General features: G+C 48.3%; 1 protein-coding gene across 14 annotated transcripts in view; it reads right to left on the bottom strand.

Annotated features, from left to right (window-relative positions):
* LOC310885015 (voltage-dependent N-type calcium channel subunit alpha-1B-like) overlaps nt 1–22,138 on the bottom strand; it is a 283,849-nt gene that overhangs the window by 18,542 nt on the left and 243,169 nt on the right. For 12 of the 14 annotated variants that reach the window (XM_083807730.1, XM_083807736.1, XM_083807739.1 and 9 more), the window contains 6 exons: nt 21,332–21,448; nt 19,511–19,576; nt 18,780–18,871; nt 17,249–17,399; nt 13,609–13,736; nt 6,726–6,822 (listed from right to left, as the gene is read on the bottom strand). In XM_083807730.1, coding sequence (XP_083663856.1) covers nt 6,726–6,822; nt 13,609–13,736; nt 17,249–17,399; nt 18,780–18,871; nt 19,511–19,576; nt 21,332–21,448 — 651 coding nt within the window. Of the gene's footprint in view, nt 1–6,725; nt 6,823–9,020; nt 9,118–13,608; nt 13,737–17,248; nt 17,400–18,779; nt 18,872–19,510; nt 19,577–21,331; nt 21,449–22,138 lie in introns of all 14 variants that reach the window. The other 2 variants (XM_083807737.1, XM_083807734.1) reach the window with 1 other exon arrangement.

Below are 22,138 nucleotides of genomic sequence, written 5' to 3'. Positions count from 1 at the left end.
TGTCTCCTAAAGGCTGAGACAAACCACTGTGATCTCAAAGAGCTCTTAAAGTGTGCCCAGAGGTTATCTTCCACATCCAACAAGCCTCTGAGAGGGGAAAATCAAAGGCAGGGCTCCCCTCCTTTTATAATTCAACGACGGTAGCAAATGCTGGCAAGGCCACATCTTTTTTTTTTTTTTTTCTCTTCACTTGTGTCAAATGGAGCATCATTTTAATTCAGACTCCTGCCCTCAGCGCACAAAAAGTTAGCACAGAATTACTGCATCGGTGTGAGCCCACACACCACCGACAGCCCCACCACATCCCACCGCAGTGGGACAGAGTTCAGAGATGGAGAGAGAAAGAAGGTGCATGGCAGTGAGAGCAAGCAGGTGAGAAATAATTCCTCCAGGAGAGCTCTATCCTCACAAAAACCAACACCAAGCATCATTTGGGGACCGAGATGTCCCAGGTCTCCCCACTGACTTCCCAGCTTGAATTCACAACCAGGAGGCAGAGCACACGGCGAGTCGCAGCTACACACACAGCAGGGCTGCAGGAAGGTCTTTCCTCCTAAACCGCAATCAAGGGGGAAGAACCCAGAGGGAGATTTTCCAAAGACAGAAAGAAGGAGGGGGAACACGCTTCCAAGTGTGCCAACATACAAACCGCTCAAACAGCTCAACCCGGACACCTTTAAGCCAAGGCAATTTCCAATCTAATAAACCTTCAACCTGCAGAGAGCTCAGCACAGGTCCTCCCACATCGCCCAGACCCCGCTGGGGCTGGGCGGCTCCAGCCGTCCCCTCAGGAGATCGAAGTCCTGGTCCCACCTGGGGGAGCAGCCCCTGCAGCAGGATCTCTGCTGCTGGTCACCCCTTTGCTCCCTCTCTCCTCTGTTGGGGTGGCAAACTGGGGTGCATCCCCCCATCCTCTCCTGGGGCAGGTTTTTGGCAGCCAGTTGAGGTGCACAGGCACTGCAAGTTGCACCTCCCAAGGCAGCGCAGATGCCCATTTCTTAGCCAAAAATAAAAATAAAAAAGATGTGAAAGGGGACAGAAGTCCCTTATAACCCACTGCACCTAGGCCTAGCAGATCGTAGCTACGAGACTCCCTAAATCTCTGCCAACATCAGCCAGAGCAACTTTCTAGGAAGCCATTTGACAAAAAGAGTGTATATCTAATGGATATACTGCATTTGGGGGACAGCTCCTGCCAAAGCAGGTGGGAGAAAGGAACTGATTCACATTTGGCTCAGAATAGCCCTGACACCACCCCACGCAGGGGAGAAGGCAGCTTGGTGGGAGGTGCTCGCGCTGTGTCCCCACACCGGCACCCAGAGGGGTGAGGGATGGGGTCAGGTGTGGGCACGGCCACCCGGAGGAGAGACCCTGCCCTCCCTGCCTCTTGCACCTTTTGATGCATTTCCCAAGCACCAGAAATGCAACTGAGAGTGCAAACAAAATAGAAATATTTTTTTTTCTTTCTTTTTTTCTTCCACTGATATTATAAAAAACACCCTTATGCCAACAAATATATCCACAGGAGAAACCTCAAACAAAATGCAGTGAAACACCAAAATTGTCAAAATGTCTCTTTCCAACAAGTGCAGAGCAAAGAATTTCAGTGACTTGAAACCTGCTTTCTAGTTTGTTTTGTGAAAAGTAAAAAAAAGTATTCTAATTCATTTACATTTCTATAGGTGTTATTTAAAAGGGACTGTCACCCAACGGAAACTGTTAAAATTTCTCAGAGTCAAATATTTTGACTGAACTAAAATTACTCTTTGAAAAATTAAGAACTTTGGATTTTCATCTCTAACCAAGATGGAAGAGAAAATCTCAATTTTACCCATATTGCACAGGTAACACTATGGATAAAAGTAAAACCTGAGCCATTTGTTTAGCCTGTACACATTTTCAAACAAAATTAACATCTCTCCTCATTTTTGCTGTCTCTTCTGGTTGAGGTCACGCTCCAAGACAAACCCTTACTGGTTCCTCACGCTTTGCAATAGGATGCAAAAATATGATTAAAAAATAGAGAAAAAAAAAAAACAATTTGTAATTTTTTCCATCTTTCTAGACTCCAGAAGGAAACCACAAGGGCACGCTGATGCAGACGTCAGGGGAGCAGATCCTTCCCTGCGCTAGCAAGGAGCTTGCGCTACTCTGGTGTGCCGTGGGAATCGATGGCCACAAATAAAGGGTGTTCAGGTGAATTAATAACTGGAGGGCAGGAAAAAAAAGGATAAAATCCACCCTGGCCTGGCAGGAAAGTGCTCCCTGTGCTGCTCCTCTCCCTCCCGCTTCCTCCACGAGCACCCAAGGAAGGACACCCAGCAGCTGGTGGAGCCCTGCTCCTCTCCCCAGGGGGTGGCTGGGGAGCTCTCCTCCAGCCCTGGGCTTTCATCAGGAGGGCTGGGAGAGAGGGAGAGGGACTGGCACGTGGAGAGCTCGTTAATATTTCTGCAGGAAAAGGGCCCAGAGGCAGGAGCTGCAGTATTGTCTCCAGAGTCCCCTAATTAGCTCTATGCACCATGAAAAGGGGAACGAGCAGATAACGAGATGGTGACCGATTACAGCTGGCCTACGGGAGGCAATGCTTTTTGCTCCAGTTACTTGCGTGGCCAGAGGGGTGCAGGCACCTCCCGGCAGAGACTTAATTTCAAATAAATAAAGATATGGCTAACAAAACCAGATGTGTGTGTCAAATAGAATGGGCAGAATTTGTGCATGCTCAGTGTTCCATTTCTGAAGGTCTTCTGCTTGGCAATTTCTGGGGCAGTGTCCATACAGACAGGGAACATCCAGTAGAAATGGGGAAATCCATCCCAGTGTCAGAAACTAATAGAAAATTGAGGCAGGGTTTGAGCAGGACCTGGGTGAAGCTGAGGTCTTCTGCTGGTTCCCAGCTTGGCCCAGAAAGCGAGCGCTGAGCTCAAGCACAAATATTCGCACTGTAAGTCTTACTCACCATCGCGTTTGCCCAAACGGTAGCAGGAAGAGGAGCACACTGAGGTGCAGGTGCTGGGAAGCTAGCTGGCACCCTGATGGATTTTAATTATTAAGAATACCCGACCAGCAGCTCCCGAACAGCCTCTGGGACAAGAACTGCTGTGGGAATAATCTCCAAATGTGAATAAATTCAGGACAGTGGAGCCCTGCTTGTGGAAGACGAGGCTGAATTCGGTGAATAAATTATTTGCTATGAATAATTCACCCTGACCTAGTTGTGATTAGTCTGCTCTGATTTAACTCTTCTCTCAGCTTCAGAGAGGCTGCCCGAGCCTTCCTCCCCCCCACAGCAAGGGTGGATGTGGGTTAGATATTAGGAAGAAGTTATTCACTATGAGGGGGTGGGAAGCTGTGGATGCCCCATCCCTGGAGGCGTTTTGGACAGCCTGGGCTGGCGGGAGCTGCCCTTGCCCTGCTGGGGACAGCACCACCGCATCCCCAGGACTCAGCCCCAGGCTTTAGGGCAATGCAGCGCTGAACAGAGAGGTTTAGCAGCACCAGGAGCATTTCCTTCAGCCATTTTAAAGCCCCAAGCTGTGTGGGTCATTTTAAAGCCCCAAGCCATGTCCGTCAGCTGGGATGCGCACACCTCAACCACGAAGCTCTCCACGTCTCTGTGTAACACGCAGCCCATTTTCCTGGGATACCTCCTCAAGGGGAGGTAGGCGAACAGCCACGAAGTGCAGGGTTCACATACACCTGCTGGAAATACTGCTGCTACTGGATAACATATTAAAAACCAGGACCCTTTGCCCCAGACAAGCTGATTCTAAAAGGCCTCCAAGTCCCAATGAATGGTGTAAAACCAAACACCCCCAACCTGCCAGTGGGCCAGAGATCAAACCTGAAGGCACCAGAGTGAAGTCAAAGTGGTTTTCATCCCTCTTTCCAACCTACTGAGCAGAAAATATTTTAAAAGGCATTTCTGCCCTCCTTGCCCCCCACCCCGGTGCAGGATAGAGCTCTCCCGGTGCCCCAGGACCCCGACATGCACGGCCGGAGGGCGGCGAGCCGCGCGCACGGAGCTCAGCTCAGGCTGGGCACGCCGACCGAGGGGGACGGCTGAGAAAGGGGAACCAGAAAGCAAGAGGAAGGAAGGACGACAGCCTGTGGGGCTGCAAGGAGGGATAAAAATGAACTAAACAAGTGCTCACACACACTGAGAAGGGTGAAGACGGGAGAAACACAAGAAACATTAACAAATGGAGCAGACTGGGAAAAATATATATATATGGAAAGGAAAAGGATGGACATGTGGGGCAAAAGAGCTTTTGCCAGACAGAAGAGTATTTAAAAAAAATATTTAGAGGGAGAGAGCAGAAATAGTGCAGAGACAAAGCCCTGCTGCTGGCAGTCATTGCCTCTCCTTGCTTGTTTGCTTGGAAGGGCTGTGGATGGGCTGCAGCATCCTTCCTGAGCCTCCCATCATCTGGGAGGGCAGCAAGAGTGATGCTAGTGGGTGTAGGACTAGGGGACTCCACGAGCCACCCGCAGCCTTATTCTAGGGCAAGGTGCTCTACATGAAGCTGCCTCTGGGTGCGTGCTGCTCCTAACACTGCCTGCAGAATTGGAGGAGGGAGGGAACTAAAGTGGGTGCTACTTGTGAGGGTGTAATTTAAGCAGCAGCCGTAGCTGGGAGCAGGGCTCAGCCCAACCTGTAGCCTTACACCATAGGAAAAATCCAGATCTGGTCTCAAGTCCATATTTCTGCAGTTTAGGGCGCCTCGATAATGTGCAAAATTAATCAGATCATCCCTAGACTCAGCACTCTGAAGTTCAGTTGAGGTTCAAGTTGTTCGGCTGGAACCCAGCTCTAGTTCTGGCTCAGCCATGCACAGGCTTTCGAGGTTTCTAAATAGATACGCAAAAATTAAAGATATCTTAAGAAAAGTCTGTTTTAGAAGCAAACTATTCATGTGTACCTGAGTTCTGTGGATGTGCTCTGCAGACAGAAACTAGGTACCAGGTAACTCACAAGGAGAAGGCAGACCTGGGAATGCACAGCAGCGGTGCCTCTGCCCTGCGAAATCTGCCGCAGCAGCTGAGAACATCACACAGGGGCACGGAGACACCTCGCTATGGAAATCAGCCCTGTTTAAAATGCTTCTTTAAATATGTATTTCTTTGGTATTCCCTTTTCCCCTCTCTTCCTTTTTAATTGCACAAGACTGGGGGGAAGACAAAGGGGCAGCTTGATGCTTGTGGCACACGCGTGTGACCACAGCACCGAACTGGCTGCCCAGCTGCAAACACCTACAGCCCAGCTCCCAGCCGTGACCCGCTCCATGTGAAGTCAAAGGAGACTCAGAGGTGCTAAAAGGAGCCATTGATTACTTTAAAAGCTTTGGGTTTGTGTGCATAATTGCTGCCTCTGTAGAAGTGTTGTCTAGCTGCTCATCTGTCTGAAATAGCTAAGAGCTGGGACTCGGTTTCTTGAGGGCATTCGTGGTAAGGTGGGCATGAATTGCTCCTAGCAGAGATGCTTCTTCAAAGCAGCTACCATAGTGCCCAGAAATACAACAAAACAAATACAGAAAAGATATCTAACTGGCTAATTTTAAGGTTGTGTTTACTTTTTAAAATCCTGCTACACTGAGGAAGGATCTTACAGGACATCATTTCTGAGTCTCTTCTTGCTGCTACGTGCCCCACACAAAGGCAGGCCGAGGTTTGGGTTTAGTTTAAGTCACTTTACAAAAATCTTGCTTTCATATGGGCTCAGTAAAAAAAAAAAAAAAAAAAAAAAGGAAGGAGGTTGTGGTCTGGATCCACTGCACCCCATTGCACCAAGCACAGCGAGGTGCAGAAGGTGGGCTTGGTGGTGGCCAAAATGAGGTCAACAGCAGAAAAACAGACCAAAAAGACAACAAAAAAGACCCCGTTGAGTTTGATGGACACTGAATAACCCAAATTCTAAGTGCCTGGGACAGACTTCTCCCTCCGAAGCAGTGAGGTTCAGTGTTCAAAGATCCCAAAGAGTTGCCCCTGCAGACGCCCAAGCTCTGTGCGAGCTGTCGGGAGAGCAGCGCGGCTTTTCTGGACCTGCTCTGTGATTTCGGCTCTGTCTACCCGAGTTTCCACTGTGTTCATCAAGGCAGCAGCTAGCAGCCTTTTGGATATAATGCTTTTTTTTGTGGTTCAATTAAAAAGTTTTCAGAATCAACAGTCAGTTTGAATGATTTCTTCATCTTACCGTCTTAAATGTTTTGCATTAAAATAATTTCTTTCACGAGGGTATTTAAGGAGCCCTTCTGGCATTGCCTCTGCTTAATAGCTTGCTAACTCCTACAGCACTGCCTACTCTAATTACGCCAATCTAATTTAGTGGGGGGGAAAGCACCATAACACTGAAGGACTAGTGAGAGCGGGTAGTCAGAAGCGGTAAGAAGACAAATGGGGATTGTAGTGGCAGGGTAATTTGCTCGTTAGCATCCTCCCTCCCCAGAGTAGCCTAAATGGAAGCAGAATGAGAGAGAGAGAAACACTGATAGAGATAGCAGAGACACAGTAAGAAAGACGAACTGACGTGCCATCGTTTCAAAGACCAAAAAAATGGTTACAAAAAAAAAAAAAAAAAGCAGCAGATCCAAACTCCAGGCTGCTCGGGAAGCAGATAGAGCACTAGGAAGAGCCCAGGACAACCACACTAACGTCACAGAAACCCGGCACCCGCTGCAGCCACGGCACAAAAAGCTGGTGGGTTGGCAGGAGCTGCTGGGGTGGTCTACCTTATAGGCAACGCGAGCAGGGCATTTCTTTCCAAGGCCTAGAGGTGGGGACATGTGTCTCAGCATCTCATACATGTCTGTGTAACTGATGCGCCCGCTTGGAGTCAGAGGGAGAGAGGCAAAAGCAAAAGGAGACGGAAATCAAAGCAGACCGGGGTGGGGGGAAAAGGGGAGGTGGGGAAGGGAAAGGGCAACACAGCGGGATAAATGAGAAGGAGAGAGAGAAAAGGGGAAGTGGACAAGAGAACAGATATCTGGTTAATCAGGTTTCTCAGGAAAACGGAACCAAAGTAAAGAGGTGGGTGAATCGAGAGGCTCTCCGCTCCCGTTCCTGCGGTTCGGCGCCCAGCGTCTCCACGGGGAACTGCCACGGCCCCCGCAGCAGCGGCCGGGAATGATTGAGGTCTTGTCCAGGGGGGGAGGCATGGGGAGGGTTTGGGGGGCTCTTTTGGGGGTGGAAGGGCTGCTTCCTGCCCCCCCAAACCAGTCCGAGAGGTTGTGGTCACCATGCCGGGGAGAGCTGGTAGGCAGAGTTATGGGACAGGGGGCTCAGGGAAAACGCTCAGCTTTCCCTCAGTGCATGGAGAGTTTGGTTTGGGGGTTAGCTTATGGGCTACCAGCAAAGCAAAAAAACAATCCTAATTTGCTCAGAGACACAGACTGGGGCTGCTCTGACTCCAAGCCAAGGGAGCAATTCTGCAGAACCCCAAACAGCCTGCATTTGGGGCTGGCAAAACCCCAACCCAGCACTCAATCTGTAGGACAGTGGAGGCAAGGGGATTTGTTTCTGCCATACTTTTAATGGGCCCCTCTTTCCTCAAGGCAATGTCCACCACTTGTCTCCACCAGCGAGGTTTGACTGGCTGTCCCGCGTGCTAAAGGGAGCTGGGAATTGCAGAGATTTGGGCACAGGCCCTAAGATCCATCCCTTAATGATGGCATCTCCCTTCAGTGCATGCTGCTGGCAACTGAAATCCTGCCCCGAAAAGCACGGCAGGCAGACACAGCAAGGAATGTTCCTGCTTCTCCTTTTTCTAACTGGGAACATGCCTGTGGGAATCTCATTTTGCTTCACTAACATTAAAAACTTGGAAAAGCAGGAAAAAAATGCCATTTCCGCTGTACCAGGAGGAAAACTGAGACCTAAGCACTCCTGAGACCCTTTCCTCGAGCAGGGCAGCTGCAGAGGCAGGCACTGCCCAAACCCTGCAGAAAGCATCGATGCAGAAGGGGGTGGACAAGAGAACTTACCCAGCCAGCACCATCTAGTCCTGCCCTTAGTAACTAATGCCCTCAGCATACCTCCCAGGCTTTAAAGCCCAGAGCTAATTTGAAGGCTGATGAGAGACACAAATTGTAATTACAGCCAACAACTTCCCCCTGGCCTCCCTCTTCTGCCCCTGTTCCTGGCAGAGGCCCCGTGCCTCCTCTGCAATGCGAGTTAACCCTTAATCCCCTGCCAGGTGAGGGAATTGCCCGGGCTGGAGTGCTCGAGAAGAGCCAGGGCAGGCTCCTCGCTGGCTGCTTCCTCCTGCCTCCCCTCTGCTCCCCGTGCACTGGCAGCAAGGAAATCCCTCCTGTCCTGGGACTGCACTGGCACCCAGCATCTGCCTGTACTGATGTCTTGGCAAGACCTGTCCTCAATTCCCCCCTTTGCTCCCAAGCTGGGGACTCCTTTCCTGGGCCAGGAGGTCTTCTGGTATGCCCACAGTAGCTTGATTCACACGTGTTGCTGCCAGGGCAGCCTCTGGCTGCTGCAGTGGGGTAGACTCAAAGCTCTCCCTTCATCTCCCCCCGCCTGGACACCCGTCCCTACTGCCCGGTCCCCAAACCAAATGCCCCTTCAGCCCAGGAAAGCAAAGGGTTCAGATGTGAGTCACTCAACCAGAGGGGCAAGGCTCTGAAGCCCCAGAAATGGACTTGATGCTCCCTAGAAATCTCGGGACAACATTTCTCTCCGGTGTGTGTATATATATAAAGATAAAAAGCTGCGCTGCTTTTCCCCAGCACTTCCCACCCAGACCTGCGAGGTGCAGGTCGAGGGTTTGCTGTCTCATAAGGCTGCCTGGCCCCAGCCAGGTGGGTGTGGGAGGGGACGGGGACAGGGATGGGCGAGATGCTTGGAGGAGCGAGGAGGCAGTCGTCAATCATTCCTTGGTCAGGCAATGGGGCAGTTACGTTACGGTTTCTGTTCTGTACCATTTGCATTTGCACTTGGGGGGTTAAAAAAATAATAATAAAATAGAAATGAAACCAAAACTGAGAATGCTGGAGGGAGTCTCTGAAGTTGCAAACCTTGTATGCCACCCTATGAGGGCACTTCTTTCCTAAGCCCAGGGGTGGAGCAATTACACGTAACAAATTGTACATATCCTTATAATGAATCCGGCAACTGGAAAGAAAACATCAGATATTACGAGAGCACAAACCACGGGGAATCAGCCTTCCCTCTTCCAAACAGGAGAGACTGGAAGGACAAGGCGTGCTGAAAAGCAAGGTTAGTCTGACAGCAACCAGGTTTGCAGAGAAAGAGGCACCTTAACACAGACCGAGAGAGAGAGAGGACTTCCAGCGGCTCAACAAAAGCCATATATACACGTTTTCTTCTGTGAAAACCGTCCGTGTCACACGGCAGACTTTCCAGCCCTTGCATTTAGTTACCTTTATCACTGTGTTTTATTTCCCTGTGCCTGAGCATCTGCCTACAGACACCTACCCACTGCCCCGGCACGGCAGCAGCCCTGTGAAACCAGAGCCCACAGCACACAAATGGCCTAATTACTGGATTATTACTGGGATTCAAATGAGCTGGTTCAAAAGAGCTTGGGAACCTCCACCTCCCACCGTTATTACCTGCACAGCCCCAGCAGGGCCATACTTTGCTGCGTGGACAGCAAACAGTTTGCTGGAGGGCCAGCAACTGCATCTCAAGGGGCTTCGCAGGGCCACCGGTGCTGGGAAAATGGAGCTTTCCTCACCAGGAGGCGAAATCGGACGCTTCATGTTCAGTTTCATTAACTCACAACAATATTTTCAGCCAATTTAACAGTGGGATTAGATTTCTTAATCTACTGCAAGTAACCAAATCATGTACAGAAAGAGCTGTGCTGAACTTCAAAACGACCTCTGAAGAAAAATGAGATGATTTGGCTTCACTGTGTTTATTTTGGTATGTTGTATAAAGAAGGCTGGAATATTTTGGAATAGCTCCTTCAATATTACTGCTTTTTTGGACGTGAAAAATTAAGGTCTATTCAAAACCTTCACAATCAAGTCAAAACTATTAATTTAGAAACAGATCAAATGGGACTGTGCAAGTCTTGGCTGCAGGCCTGATCATAGTTATAAAAAGTATATTGGCTTAACTGAGTCAAGTCAAGTGGTATACCAAAATTTTAGAATGGTTTTGCAAAATCAGCACGTGGAAAATACAAATGAGCTTTTCCCTGCCTTCTCTGAGAGTCGATGGGAGCCCTCCTTGGCTGTCCCTTGTGCCAGCAGCACCTCGCCCAACGCTCAGCAATGACGATGGCAGCAGCAGGACCGAGCGACATCTCTAATATTGCCAAAGCGTGTGCATTGGGGAAGGCGGTACAAGGGACAAAATTCTCACTTTATATGTTCTAAAAAATAAAGGTGGACTTAAACCCAGTTTTCTTTTCTTTCCTAGTTCATCCTTCAATTCAGAATTATCCTGGTTAGCTTGCAGCCCTGGACCAACCCAATGGCTGTTAGTTCTCTCGCTCTCTCCTTTTCTGTGATGCCTGAGGCTTCTGCTGCCTCTAAATCCAACAATGGTACCACACTTACCTGTCCTGAATGTTACACGCATTTACAACAGCTGCTAGCTGCTTTTTTTTTTTTTAACTTCTTTTTGAATATTATTCCCCAGAAAATTTTAGATCAAATTGGAGGTTGAAAGAAAGACAAAGGTGGTTATAAGAAAAGCATCAGAAATAGGTATGTAAATACACACATAGTAACCTTATGTTGAAAATACTACCATAACAAAAGCAGAACAATACTTGTATTTTTCCTCAGGCAGCATCTTTCACCGAAGGACTCAAAGTGGACAAGCACAGTCATTTCTTTTTGTGTGGGACTACCAAGGAGGAGACTTTGAGAGAGGGCATGAAACAGTGAAGGATGGCAACACAACCTGGTGCTGCCTGGGAGTCTCATTTCGTGCAAATTGTACCCTGGTGGTTATTTACCATTGCACTACATATACATGTACTGGGAGCCAAAATGCTGTGAAGAAATGACTGACATGGAAAAAGACAAATTAAATGGACATTTTCTTTTAGTGAGTTTGACCAACCAAAGGACAGGTCCTCTACAGCCCTGAATCTTCAGATCACAACTGGGTGATTTGTCCTGCTGGGAGCTCTGCCTTAGGCACCGGGATTAATCTCAATCCTCAGATAACTACCGGGAGATGTAATGTCCAGAGCTTCACAGAAGTTCAGCCCAAATGATCAAAAAATCCGTTCTGGCTTTAAACTACGAATGAATTTCACATTACTTTTAAATTGCAAAAGTGTTAGTCCCACTTGTGAAAACATAAATGATTTCAGTGGAACTATTCACACATGGAAAATCCAGAACGTGCACATGTTTTGAGACCCGGCCTCAAGTATCATGTCTTGGCCGTCCCTTGGTTTGCAGTTTGGCCCCCTGTCACTCTGCCAACATCAATAGCTTCACACCAGAGCAAAACAGGAACAAGGTTAGAGGAAAACAGAATTAGGATCTTAATATTTGCGGTATTTTGTATTAATAGCTCTAGAAGTGAATGATTTGCCCCAAGTGCTTCACAAAATTTAACCTTTGTGCTCAGAGTTAATAGAGCAAGAAAATCTTTAAACTTTCTTGGGTGGAAAGCTCCTGAACACATAAACATTAAAAAAAACCACAGTTATTTATTTTTTCCCTTGCAGGTGTGTGACTTCTCCCACAGATGCTAATCAGAGCCCAGATCATGTTTTAAGGAGAAAAAGGGTGCTCCCAAGTTCTCAGTCTCATTGAGATTTTCTAGTGGTAAGAGATAGGATTGGATTTGAAAAAGAAAAATAGCTATTTATTGCCTGCCAAGTACCCACAAAGGATGTGTCTGTAGTATAAAGCACGTGGTAACGGAAATCTGCTTAGAGATTACGAGCTGCTCGTATATGTGCCATATATATGCAGGCTCGTGGTATAGATAGCTCTGAGATAGTTAAAATTGCACACAGTTCAGAGAAATGCAGTCGTTCTGGAATAGGTTTACATTTAGAGTTAGCCTAAATCAATTTAAGTGAGATTTTTAAGCAGCTTAATTGCATCCTAGCAGGGAGTTTCAGATCCTGATTATACAACCCCTTTCTACATCTGTCTCTGCTGAAGGGAAGCAACAACAAAAAGTGGAAATATTGGAGGAGCTGGAGGCAGATTCATGGCAAATACAGAGGAACTCACTGCAGAGTAACTCAGGGGGAGGACGGCGGAAACAAATTTAGCAGGGCTTGGAAAAAAAAAAGCCTCCCAGCAGGCAAATGCCCAAGCTGCAGAATGTTACTGAAATTCCTGTGACCTGTATCTCAGAGCATCTAAAGATGAAAATAAGTCAACAGGACTGTTGTGCAGTGGCTTTCTCTGGGCAAGGGAGAAAAGCAATATGTTGAAGTCAGTGTTGCTCTAAAAGTGATTGCCAGTCAAAGCTATTTGCTTATATTTTGAATTCATAAAATGCTGCAGCGGTGGCTCTTGGGTCTACCACTGCCCAAAGCCCCTCCTCTGGGGCCGTGCTACCAGCATAGAGGTGCAGCTTCCCCTGTGATTGTCTTTGAACAGGAAAAGCAAAGACAAAACGTTAAAACCAAATACCTCGCTGTCGGGTTGCGAGAAAAGCATTTTCTCCTTTAACATGCCCATGTATCAGGAACGCTTTATCGGTGGCTCACTGAGAACGGACACGCTTCCAAAGTCAGGCTAACTGCATTTTCTTATTGTTATTTCACGTGTCTTAGATTTCAGCTGAAAACCCAAAAAGCTAAAATATTATTTATAAAAAAAAATTCCCCTCTACAATGATGATGTCATTAGAAGGAGGCTTCCAAGATCAAAACATAAGCTTTGATGAGAAATGTCTGTTTAAAAAAACGCGTTTTCAGCAAACCAGCCTTATATTAAGGATCATTGCATCACTCCCTGCTGCCTCACAGGTGCATGCAAGGAAACGATGAATTCTGGGCCATAGCACTTAATGTGGAGACCAAGCAGTGATCAACTCCTTTTAAGGAGAGACATCATTGTGAAAACTTGAATTTTCTTTTTTGAGTGCGACATCAGTGCTCTGCACAGGATTTGTGAAGCTGCTCAGGCAGTGCTCAGCTAGGAGAGGAATGTTGCCTGAGCAAGGAGTAGCAAGATTTAGCTTCACAAGTTATTGAAAGTGCTGCCAATGGCAAGAGATTCAGCATAATTTTATCTTCTGACTGGGATGCAGGAACCAAAGGCAATCAAAGCTGCTTTTGGAAATGTTAAACATCTTTTCTGCTTGGCCTTTTAGCCAAAATGACTTGAATTTACCGTATTATTTTTTGGCTGTATGCACACATGGGGTGGTGCTGGTTGTGTTTGTCTTTACTGAGTTGTTGGTTTTTGTCTGTCTCATATCTACTGAACGGAAATTCCCTTGTAATGACATCAGTTTCGTTCATCTCCAATACATGGTAAATTGAACTTGGAGTATTCTCCTCCAATGTTACTTAAAGCCTTGGCATTTTTTTTTTTTTTACTTCTGGAGCTGTGCTCACATTTAGAAGTCTGTGTGTGTGCATATCTGATACCTACACACAATGCGTATCCTTTCCTCCATGTGCAAGCATAACAGCATACATACCAGGCAGCTGGGTCATATTCAGCCCAGACACGAACAAACTCATCCAAATGATGGGGCCCAAGGATGGAGGAGTCTCTCGTCAGGTATTCAAAGTTGTCCATAATCACAGCCACAAATAGGTTCAACATCTGCAGAGATGAAGCAATGATGGAATTAGGGATAAGAAAGAAAAAAAAAAGCAGGAATGTAACAGGGTTAAGATTTCCTTAGCAGGATGTGGGGTTTCTACACTGTGACCAATTTAGGAGCAGGAATTGTCTACATCTCCTACAGAAACTGCTTTTTGCTCTCAGGAGGGTAGCACGGCCCTGTCCTCCTTGCTGCTATTTCAAAATCCCTGCAGGAGCCAAGCACTGCAGGCAGATGGGGAAGGCAGCGACCCTGGAGTCCTCCGAAGTGTTTGCCAGGAATATCAGCCCCTGTCCCCACCTGAAACCCACCATGGCCTCAGGCCAGAAGGATGCAGGCTTACAGGGCATTGAGCAGAGAACTTCTGAAACCACGTGGATTTTAATATACATAGAAAAAAAATACTGTGAGGATATGCTGATGGGCAAACATTTTTCTCCTTACAACTACAAAGTGAGGCGCTTGATTTTCCCATTCTTAGAGCATGGCTACTTCTTTCCAAATAAAGGCCCAAACCACACAAAACAACTCAGCTCAGGGCAGCACCATGGGGTGCTTCTGACAACCTCGAAAAGACCAAGCAGCAGCTGCACCCCAGGAAACAACCTTGGCAAACCCAGCCCTGGGTGCCCGGGGACCTGCTGCCACCTCCTCCTCCCCTGCCCTCTCCAAGGCAGTTCCAGCTTTGTGGTACGAGGCAGGTTTGCAGGCTCATGACCATCGTTTGTCACCATCTCCATCACTCGTGAGGTTCCCCAGCATGACCGCGGACTGCCTGGGGCTGCCCCCTCACGCCAGCACAGGCTGGCCCATGAGCTGCTGCAGCTGCTTCACCGGCCGGATCGTGCCAGCTCTTCCAGCACTTTCATAGCAAGGCAAATCAAGATAAAACGGCTAGAAGAAAAGCCATTCTTCAGCCTGAACATCCTATTTTAAGCTCATAACAATTCAAACCTTCAAAGATCCCCTGAAAGACAAGGGGCAGGACACATAAAAAAGCTCCTCTCCCTAATGGCTGTTAACAGAACTCTGCAAAGGCTTTTGGTTTATTAAGTCTCCTCTCGTTAAAGCCAACGGAAGAGACACCAGGATTTCAATGGGAGAAGATCAAGCTGCAGCTGGCAGAACGGAAGAGCAGGAGGGCAGGTGGGAACGGATGCTCCTGTGCCAGAGAAAGACCTGAGGGGCACGAGGAAGGCTTCTGTCCTTTTGTCACTCGTAGGGAGGCCGAGCTGCTGCTCTGAGCCACGGCCACAAAGCAGCAAAGCCGAGCCGAATGTGGATGTCCCCACCTGATCAGCACCTGCCAGCCATAAAAGCAAATCAGACAGCGGAGGTTCGGGGCTTGTGCTGTTTAGAAGTGATATTCCTGAGCGGTCTGGAGGGAGAGGTCCTGACTTTGGTGAACACGTGGTGCGTGGGGTCCTGCTGGGACGTGATCCACCGGTGCCAACAAGCACAGTCCTTAATGAATCACCCACACAACAATCCAGGGCTGTCCAAACTAGCTCTGAATAAGCTTCTCAAAGACTGGAAGCACCATGAACACATCAGCAGTGCTCGCTCACACAAGGTGAGGAGCACCCAAACGGGGCATTGCTGTGCCAGGACCCAGCCTGGCAGCGCCTGCTCGGCTCCCTCCCACAAACACACACGGCCATCTGGGTGTGCTGAAGGTGTTCGGGGTGTTTCTGAAGATGCTGAAGCTCTCAGGACTGCTACAACATGGGCAATGCTGCAGGAACCCCTCACTTATCACGGTACCCCCAGAGCATCGAGAGGTAGCACAACTTTTGTGAGTCTGCCTCTTGATCCCAAGCCCCTTGCACTGATCCCAGCTCTGGCCGTGGCTCAGGACAGTTTTCCCTTGCTTGCATAAAGCTGCTTCTAAAGTTCCTGTATTTTTTAATTTCAATTTATATTTTCCTACTGCGTAAATCTACAGGAGGAAAATGATGTCAGGCTGGCCATCCGCAAAGAGCAAGAAACAACACTGAAAAACAAACATTACCCAATTTCCCCCACCGTTTTCCCCACGGTGTAACACCACCCAACAAACCATTAAAACATTCCCTCCCGGCTGGGCTGTGGCTCTGTAATGCTTTAATCGCCTGTGGGGACCCACACGCTTCCTTGCAATGAAGTGCTGAGCGCATGTTAAGAAATGAGTTCCAGCCCTGGTCGCCCCCCCGGCTCCTGTGGGGGCTCCCCCCTCGCCCTGCCAGCAGACCCAGGCTGTGGTTTCACTGGGTGTGCTGGGAGCGCTGGCTCGGAGGCGAAGCTCACGCAAAGCCGTGGTTTGCACACGTGTGCCCCAGCCTCCGTGCCTGCTACTGCATTTCCAGGCAGACGTCAGCCAGGAAGGGTGAGCTGGGGGACATTGGGGTTTTGTTTATTTATTTATTTTTTCTTTTTTAAAGAAAAGGCTTTAGGAACAATGACGCGCTTGAAAATACCAATGAGAACGTCTGATGTTAGGGAAGGATTTGTACAAGAAAGGATTTAGGATTTAAAGTACAGAGTGCTGAAGGGATCTGTAAATGGAGCATTAACTTTGCATGAGCTTTCAGGGCTCCACGTTTTTTAATATATGCAGAAGAAATAATCCCCAGGATGTCAAAAGGGCAGCAGCAGCTGGACAAAGGAACTCAGTAGGGGCCACTGAAGCGGCTCTATCTATGTATGGCATCAAACCGCCACATGTACCTCTTTTTCCTGGTTAAAGGTTTCAGATGATAGCAGGGATTAGCTGCACAAAGCATCGAATCTTATATTTTAAAAAATCAAGCCATGGAACTGAAAGCAGGCTTGATACGTAGCTTTTTGGGACATTTCAGAGCTGTGATCTTTATCTCTTGCTGCTTGAAGTTTAATTGGGTCCCTGTCCCTGGTTTTCCATTCCTCTGTCCCAGAAGTGTAGGGAAGAACCAAGCCCTGAGAGCAGAGAGGTTTTTATGCACACAAGTGATTACAAAGACACTGGCACCTATTAAAAGCTTAGGCTCAGCCCCTTATGATGGCCACGGGCATAAATCAAGCACATCAGCTCCACATACTTTCATGTCTAAAGCTTTCCTGACACCATCTCAGAAGAAAATGCATTTATTTGTCAAAGAAAACAAAATACACCATCTAACAAGCGTGATGCTCCTGGCTGCCTGCTACAAGCACTTCTGCACCAATGTTATCTCGGCCATTCTCTCCCTGCCCTCCCCATCCCTTTCTTCAAAGGGCCACGTTACAAATCAAGACAAAACAGATTAATGCTTAATTCCAAATATTAGACCCCCCGTGGGAAGAAAGATAAAACCCTTCCCTTTAAACTAATGACTAAATGGTCTCTTCGGGGATTAAAGGGATTTTATCACCAGGATGATAAATGGGTTTAGCAAAGCGGGCTCGTAACGTTGTACAAATCCCAGTCAGGGCGAAGGGGAAACAAGGAGGTGGGGAGGGCTTGGCAGGAACCAGCCCAGCACCCGTGTTCTAGGAGCAAAGGGGACTGACTTACCAGGAAGGAGCAGAGGAAGATGAAGGACACGAAGTAGAAATAGGCAAAGTCGCTGCCGCACTCGTTCTTGGTGAGGCCGGAGAGGGGGTCGCAGGCCCGGCTGCTCAGGCACGACAGCATGATCTCGTGCCAGGCCTCCCCCGTGGCGCTCCTGCGGGAGGGCAAGAGGAGGGGGTGAGCTCATTGCTGCCCAATTAACTGAGGTAATCAGGAGGAAGGTTGTGTCCAGGTGGTGAGAAAAATATTTGCATTAGGAGTCCCAGCAGCCAACAAAAGAAAGGAGAGTATTTCCCTCTGTTATGGGGATGTAAAAGGAACCAAACAGGCTCAGATAGGCTATGCTTAGTTTATGGAGAATAAAGCCAGATGGAGTTAAATAAGTCAAGAACAAAGCAGAAACGGGAATAAACACAGATTATATTGTGTCCTTTTGGAGCACCTAACATCTCTGTCCTAGATCTGGTGGCAAACCCAGTGGAGATGCTGAGAAATGAAGCCAGGATCCTCCACTTGAATTCTCCATTGCTCTTGTCAGGAGATGCAGAAATACTGCATTGGTCTGCTTGGTCACAGGGCTTTGGGTCCAGGTTTCATGACAGTCTCCTGGGTTTTCTCCCTCATTTCTGGTCTCCCGCTCATTTTGGGTGTGAGAGCTGAAGTGACAGGTAGGTGAACCCCAAGCAAATCCTAACATTCACCCTCTATTGTGTGGCAAAAAATAGCCAAAAGGAAAACCTTGGCAGGCCCAGAGGGTCTGCCCTCAAAATAAACCAACCCCTGCAGTGCGCATGCATGGATCAGAGGTTGAGGGATCCCTATGTTTGCTTACTCTGGCTTTTCACAGAACCTCAGATTTTCTCCCAGTGTTTCTGCACGCCGCTCAGAGGTTATGGCTGTCCTACAGCTCTGTGAAAAGCCCAACCCATTGCAGCATTGCTTACAACCACGCAGAGTGGGTGCAAAGCTGTTCATCCTCATATTGAAACTTCAGCTCCCCAAAAAACCCTCGCAAACACCCAGAATTTGGCCCCACTTTCAGAGATGACAAAATCCAACAAGCAGCAGCGCTGGGCAAAGACGCTGGGATCCTGGTGCCTGGGATGACTTAGTGCTCAGTGCAAACTGAAACAGCTCCCAGGCCACTCTGGATTATACAGCAGATTGTACCAGTGGCATTTAGTCCTTAAGCCCCGTTCCCTCGTGCAGAAACCTGCTCCCCGTCATGGTCTTGCTGCCTCCACCTGCTCTCTCCCACTGCGTGGCTCCGGAGAGGAACCAGAGGTTGAAGAATTATCTGGCCTTACTGAAATTCAGAGTTTTGTTTCGAGTGACTATTCTGAGCTGGAGGGGGCTAATTTCATTTCTGGAGATGCTGGTGTGTTGAATCTGATCGAAGAGCAAACCCTTAGCGTTAAGGATGAGGAAGCAGGCCTGGGTGATTTACTTCAAATGCTGTGTACCCAGCTCCCAGCATATGGGAAAACAAAGACTTATTTACTGCTTGCATACGAGTATGTTGTACTCTACTTACCTGAACAGAAGCATCAAGGCTTGCAGGAAGGTACGGAAATTATTGTGCCGATTGATGGAGGTCTCGTCATCCAGCGCAATGTTTCCAAACACCTGCCACGGAGAGCAGAAGTGTTACAGGGCAAACACAGCCTCACGTAGACTCACATAGGAGTGGTCAGCAAAGGTGGATCAGGTGGAGTTAGAAGCAACAACAGGAAAAGAATTTGCCCTGATTTGAGAGATCTGAACAGCTTGAATTGTTTCTGTGCTGAACAGGGAGGTAGAATTGTGTTGTGGAGATCAAATGGTGGAAAAAATCAGGATAACGTGCTTCGTCTTCATGCAGACCCTTTCCAATGCTGCTGTTCAGCTCCAGCACAGGCCAAGAAAGCTTTCTTGTCTGTTTTCAGGAAGGAGAGGTGCCTGAGCAGCTCAGTGGCCACAGCCGTGTCCCCTGCTCTCGCCAATGGGCAGGGCCCAGCACCAGGTGCCTGCAGCCTGGATCAGGTCTGTGAGCTCTCCCCTTGTACACCCACAAATATTAGCACCAGGTTCAACACAGGACCTGACAGTAAGGGTAGGAAAAGGCACCCCTTTTTTGCACTTGTAGTTAACCTGACACCAGGTAGGAAGAGCTTTTGTGCCTCCTCCTAAGGCAGGTATCGATGCTGCTGCAGAGGCAGTAACCCACCCCGACTCTGCGGGACAAAACCAGGCTACTTACGGTCAGTATCAGAGCCAAAATTTTACCTGCATGCCAATAATGGCATAGATGAAGAAGAGCATTGCAATGAGGAGACACACATAAGGCAAGGCCTGTGGGAAAGGAGAGGAAGGTATTAATGACAGCAAATGCACACTTTAGCTGGTAGCATTTAGTTCCTGGCAGCACTACATGCTGTGGCGTTTGTCCTCCAGGTGAAGGAGCTGGGAAGAGAAAAAGGAGCAATCCTGGCAGCTTTCAGCAGCCACAGCCCCAGAACCAGGCATTTATCAATTACAAACCAGCCCGGATTTTCCAAGAGCTCTGTACATATCCCTGCAGGCGGACAAGCAGTAACCAGGGAACGTACAATAAGAAGCTCTACAGCAGGCACTGTGGCTACTGGCAGGCACTAGTGCTTCCTATGCATAATTGCAGAGACAAACTTTAATTTTTAATGACCCTGCTATAAATTTAGTATGAGGAAATATATATATCCAAGGAACAAGCTCCTGCTCCGAATTAGGCACAGACTGCACCCCAAGAGCACAAAAAGATTCCAAGTTTTCACAAGAAATCAGTGAGCAATACAACATAATTATATCGTACAAGCTGGGAGTAATAGCTACTTTGCACTCAGGCTAAATGAAGGAGTAATTAATGCCTCTTAATTAGCAATAGCTGGAAAGCTGAGAAGCCCCGACCATGGGAAACGTGGGGACAGGAGAAGGGTTATGCAGCCCGCAGCCAAGGGCCGATTGGTTTCTGCTGGGCACCTCTGCACAAGGATGAGAGCTCAGCTTGGAGGGTGGCCAGAGGACAGACAGACAGATCCTGCCACAGACAGACAGTTGTATCCCCGTCGACCCAGCACCCACCAGGCTGGGTGCCTGTGCTGCAGCCCTGCCTTTGGGACACACCAGGTTCGTGTCCCCCCACTTTTGCAGGGGGACAGGGGAAGGCTGCAGCCCATGCCACGTGCGGTTTGTTTGTGCAAGGCGCCTCTGGAACAGCACATTTCAGATTGGCATCATTGCCAATGTGTTAACGACCTGGCACCTGCCCAAACCACTCAGAAACCAAGACCTGGCTAAGCCCCTTCTCTCAGGTCCCACCAAGACTACGCCGTCCAAGGACGCTCTCCTGGGTGGGAACATCCCAGACCCCACCTCTCAGCCTCTAGGGGAGGCTCTCTTGGCTGCAGCAAACCTCATTAGTTACAAGGTGAGAGCAGCAGCAATGTTTTCTCCCTCTGCCCTCAAGAAAAACATGGCCTAACGAATCTCATTGCTTGCGTCCTTTAAGGCACTGCATGCCCCCCAGTCCTTTCCCATTAGTTGCTTGAAGGTTGGGTTTCTCCTCTGTTAAATTCTACCAGGACTTGGATACACAAACAAATTACTCTGGGTTAACACGTCACCACGCTTTTACTAATTGACTCTGTCTCTTAACCTGCAGAAAAGTGAGGTAAGTTTTAAACCTAAACCTTGCACTTGCTGCAGGCAAATAGCAGGCATGAAGGCCCTCAGTAGTCAGACTGTCCTCTTTTTTTGCTAATACCTGAATCCTGAGACTTTGCCCTACGGATTTTGTGATGGTTTCAAGGGCAACCTGAGTGTTATGAACTTGTTCTGGGTGCTTTCAGACTCATACTCCAAAAAGCTCAGCACCTGCAGCGTTCAGGGGCTGCTCAGTGCAAATCAGCTGATGTTGGTGCAAAACAAGCGTTACTGCAATTGCATGGTGGAGCTGCAGCGTGGCCAGTCCTTTGGCAGGGGGAAGCTCTTTGATGCTCAGTGGCTGATGCTGCAGAAGTGCAAAGCATTTTCCCACGTCCCTTCCCTGTCTCCCCACGGCCCAACTCTCACCTTAAAAGACTGCACAAACGTCCAGAGCAAGATGCGGATAGTGTAACCCTGGCGGAGGAGCTTGATAAGTCTGGCTGCCCTGAAGAGCCGCAGGAAGCTGAGGTTGATGAAGTTGTCCTGCGGAAAGTAAAGGTTTTGTGTCCTTCAGAAATTAACGCGATGAGAAACCACAGCCCGCAAAAAAGAAATTAAAATTACCAGCTTCACGATCTAAGCAGCAAATCGGCCACCAGAAAACCTTCCAAAAGAAACATTCGTCAGTGCAGATCACTCCACATGCAGCAAGTATGAGAAAATCCCTCTCCACAAGAGCCCTCCCCTCTACTCCTGGGTCAATGATAGAAAAGGAAATGGCCCTTCCACGCTGTCCATGGAGGTCTTGTTTGCTTTGAGTAAGGCAGATTTTCTCCCCTAAAGACTCAGGGAGAGGTAATGGTGCCATGTTATCATTTTTATAAAGAACGAGGTTGTTTTGAAGTCTTGGTCAGCTTGCTTTCTGCAATGAATTGAACTTAAGCCAAGACGGTTGTAACAGTCTGGATATGTAGCCTCTGCTATAACAAAGGAAGGCATTGTCCAGGGAAGCTTAAAACATCCTTGATAAAATAAGGATGTTTTCTAACCTGCAGATTTTAAGTATTTGTATACAACTTGTGACTGGACAGTGGACAGGCTTGTCAAGGAGAAATGGCACCAGCAAGACTTTGGGAGATGGATCACTGGTAGCAGATCGGTGGGGGAGGTCAAGTGTTCAGCAGGTGGATGCCTTAGGAACCCGCTGATTTTTTTCATTATTACTAAATATGC

This window comes from Anser anser (genome assembly GCF_964211835.1).
Source record: "Anser anser genome assembly, chromosome: 21".
NCBI classification, from domain to species: Eukaryota; Metazoa; Chordata; class Aves; order Anseriformes; family Anatidae; genus Anser; species Anser anser.
Note: the sequence above shows the minus strand (reverse complement) of the source record. Positions and strands in the feature narration are given on the sequence as shown.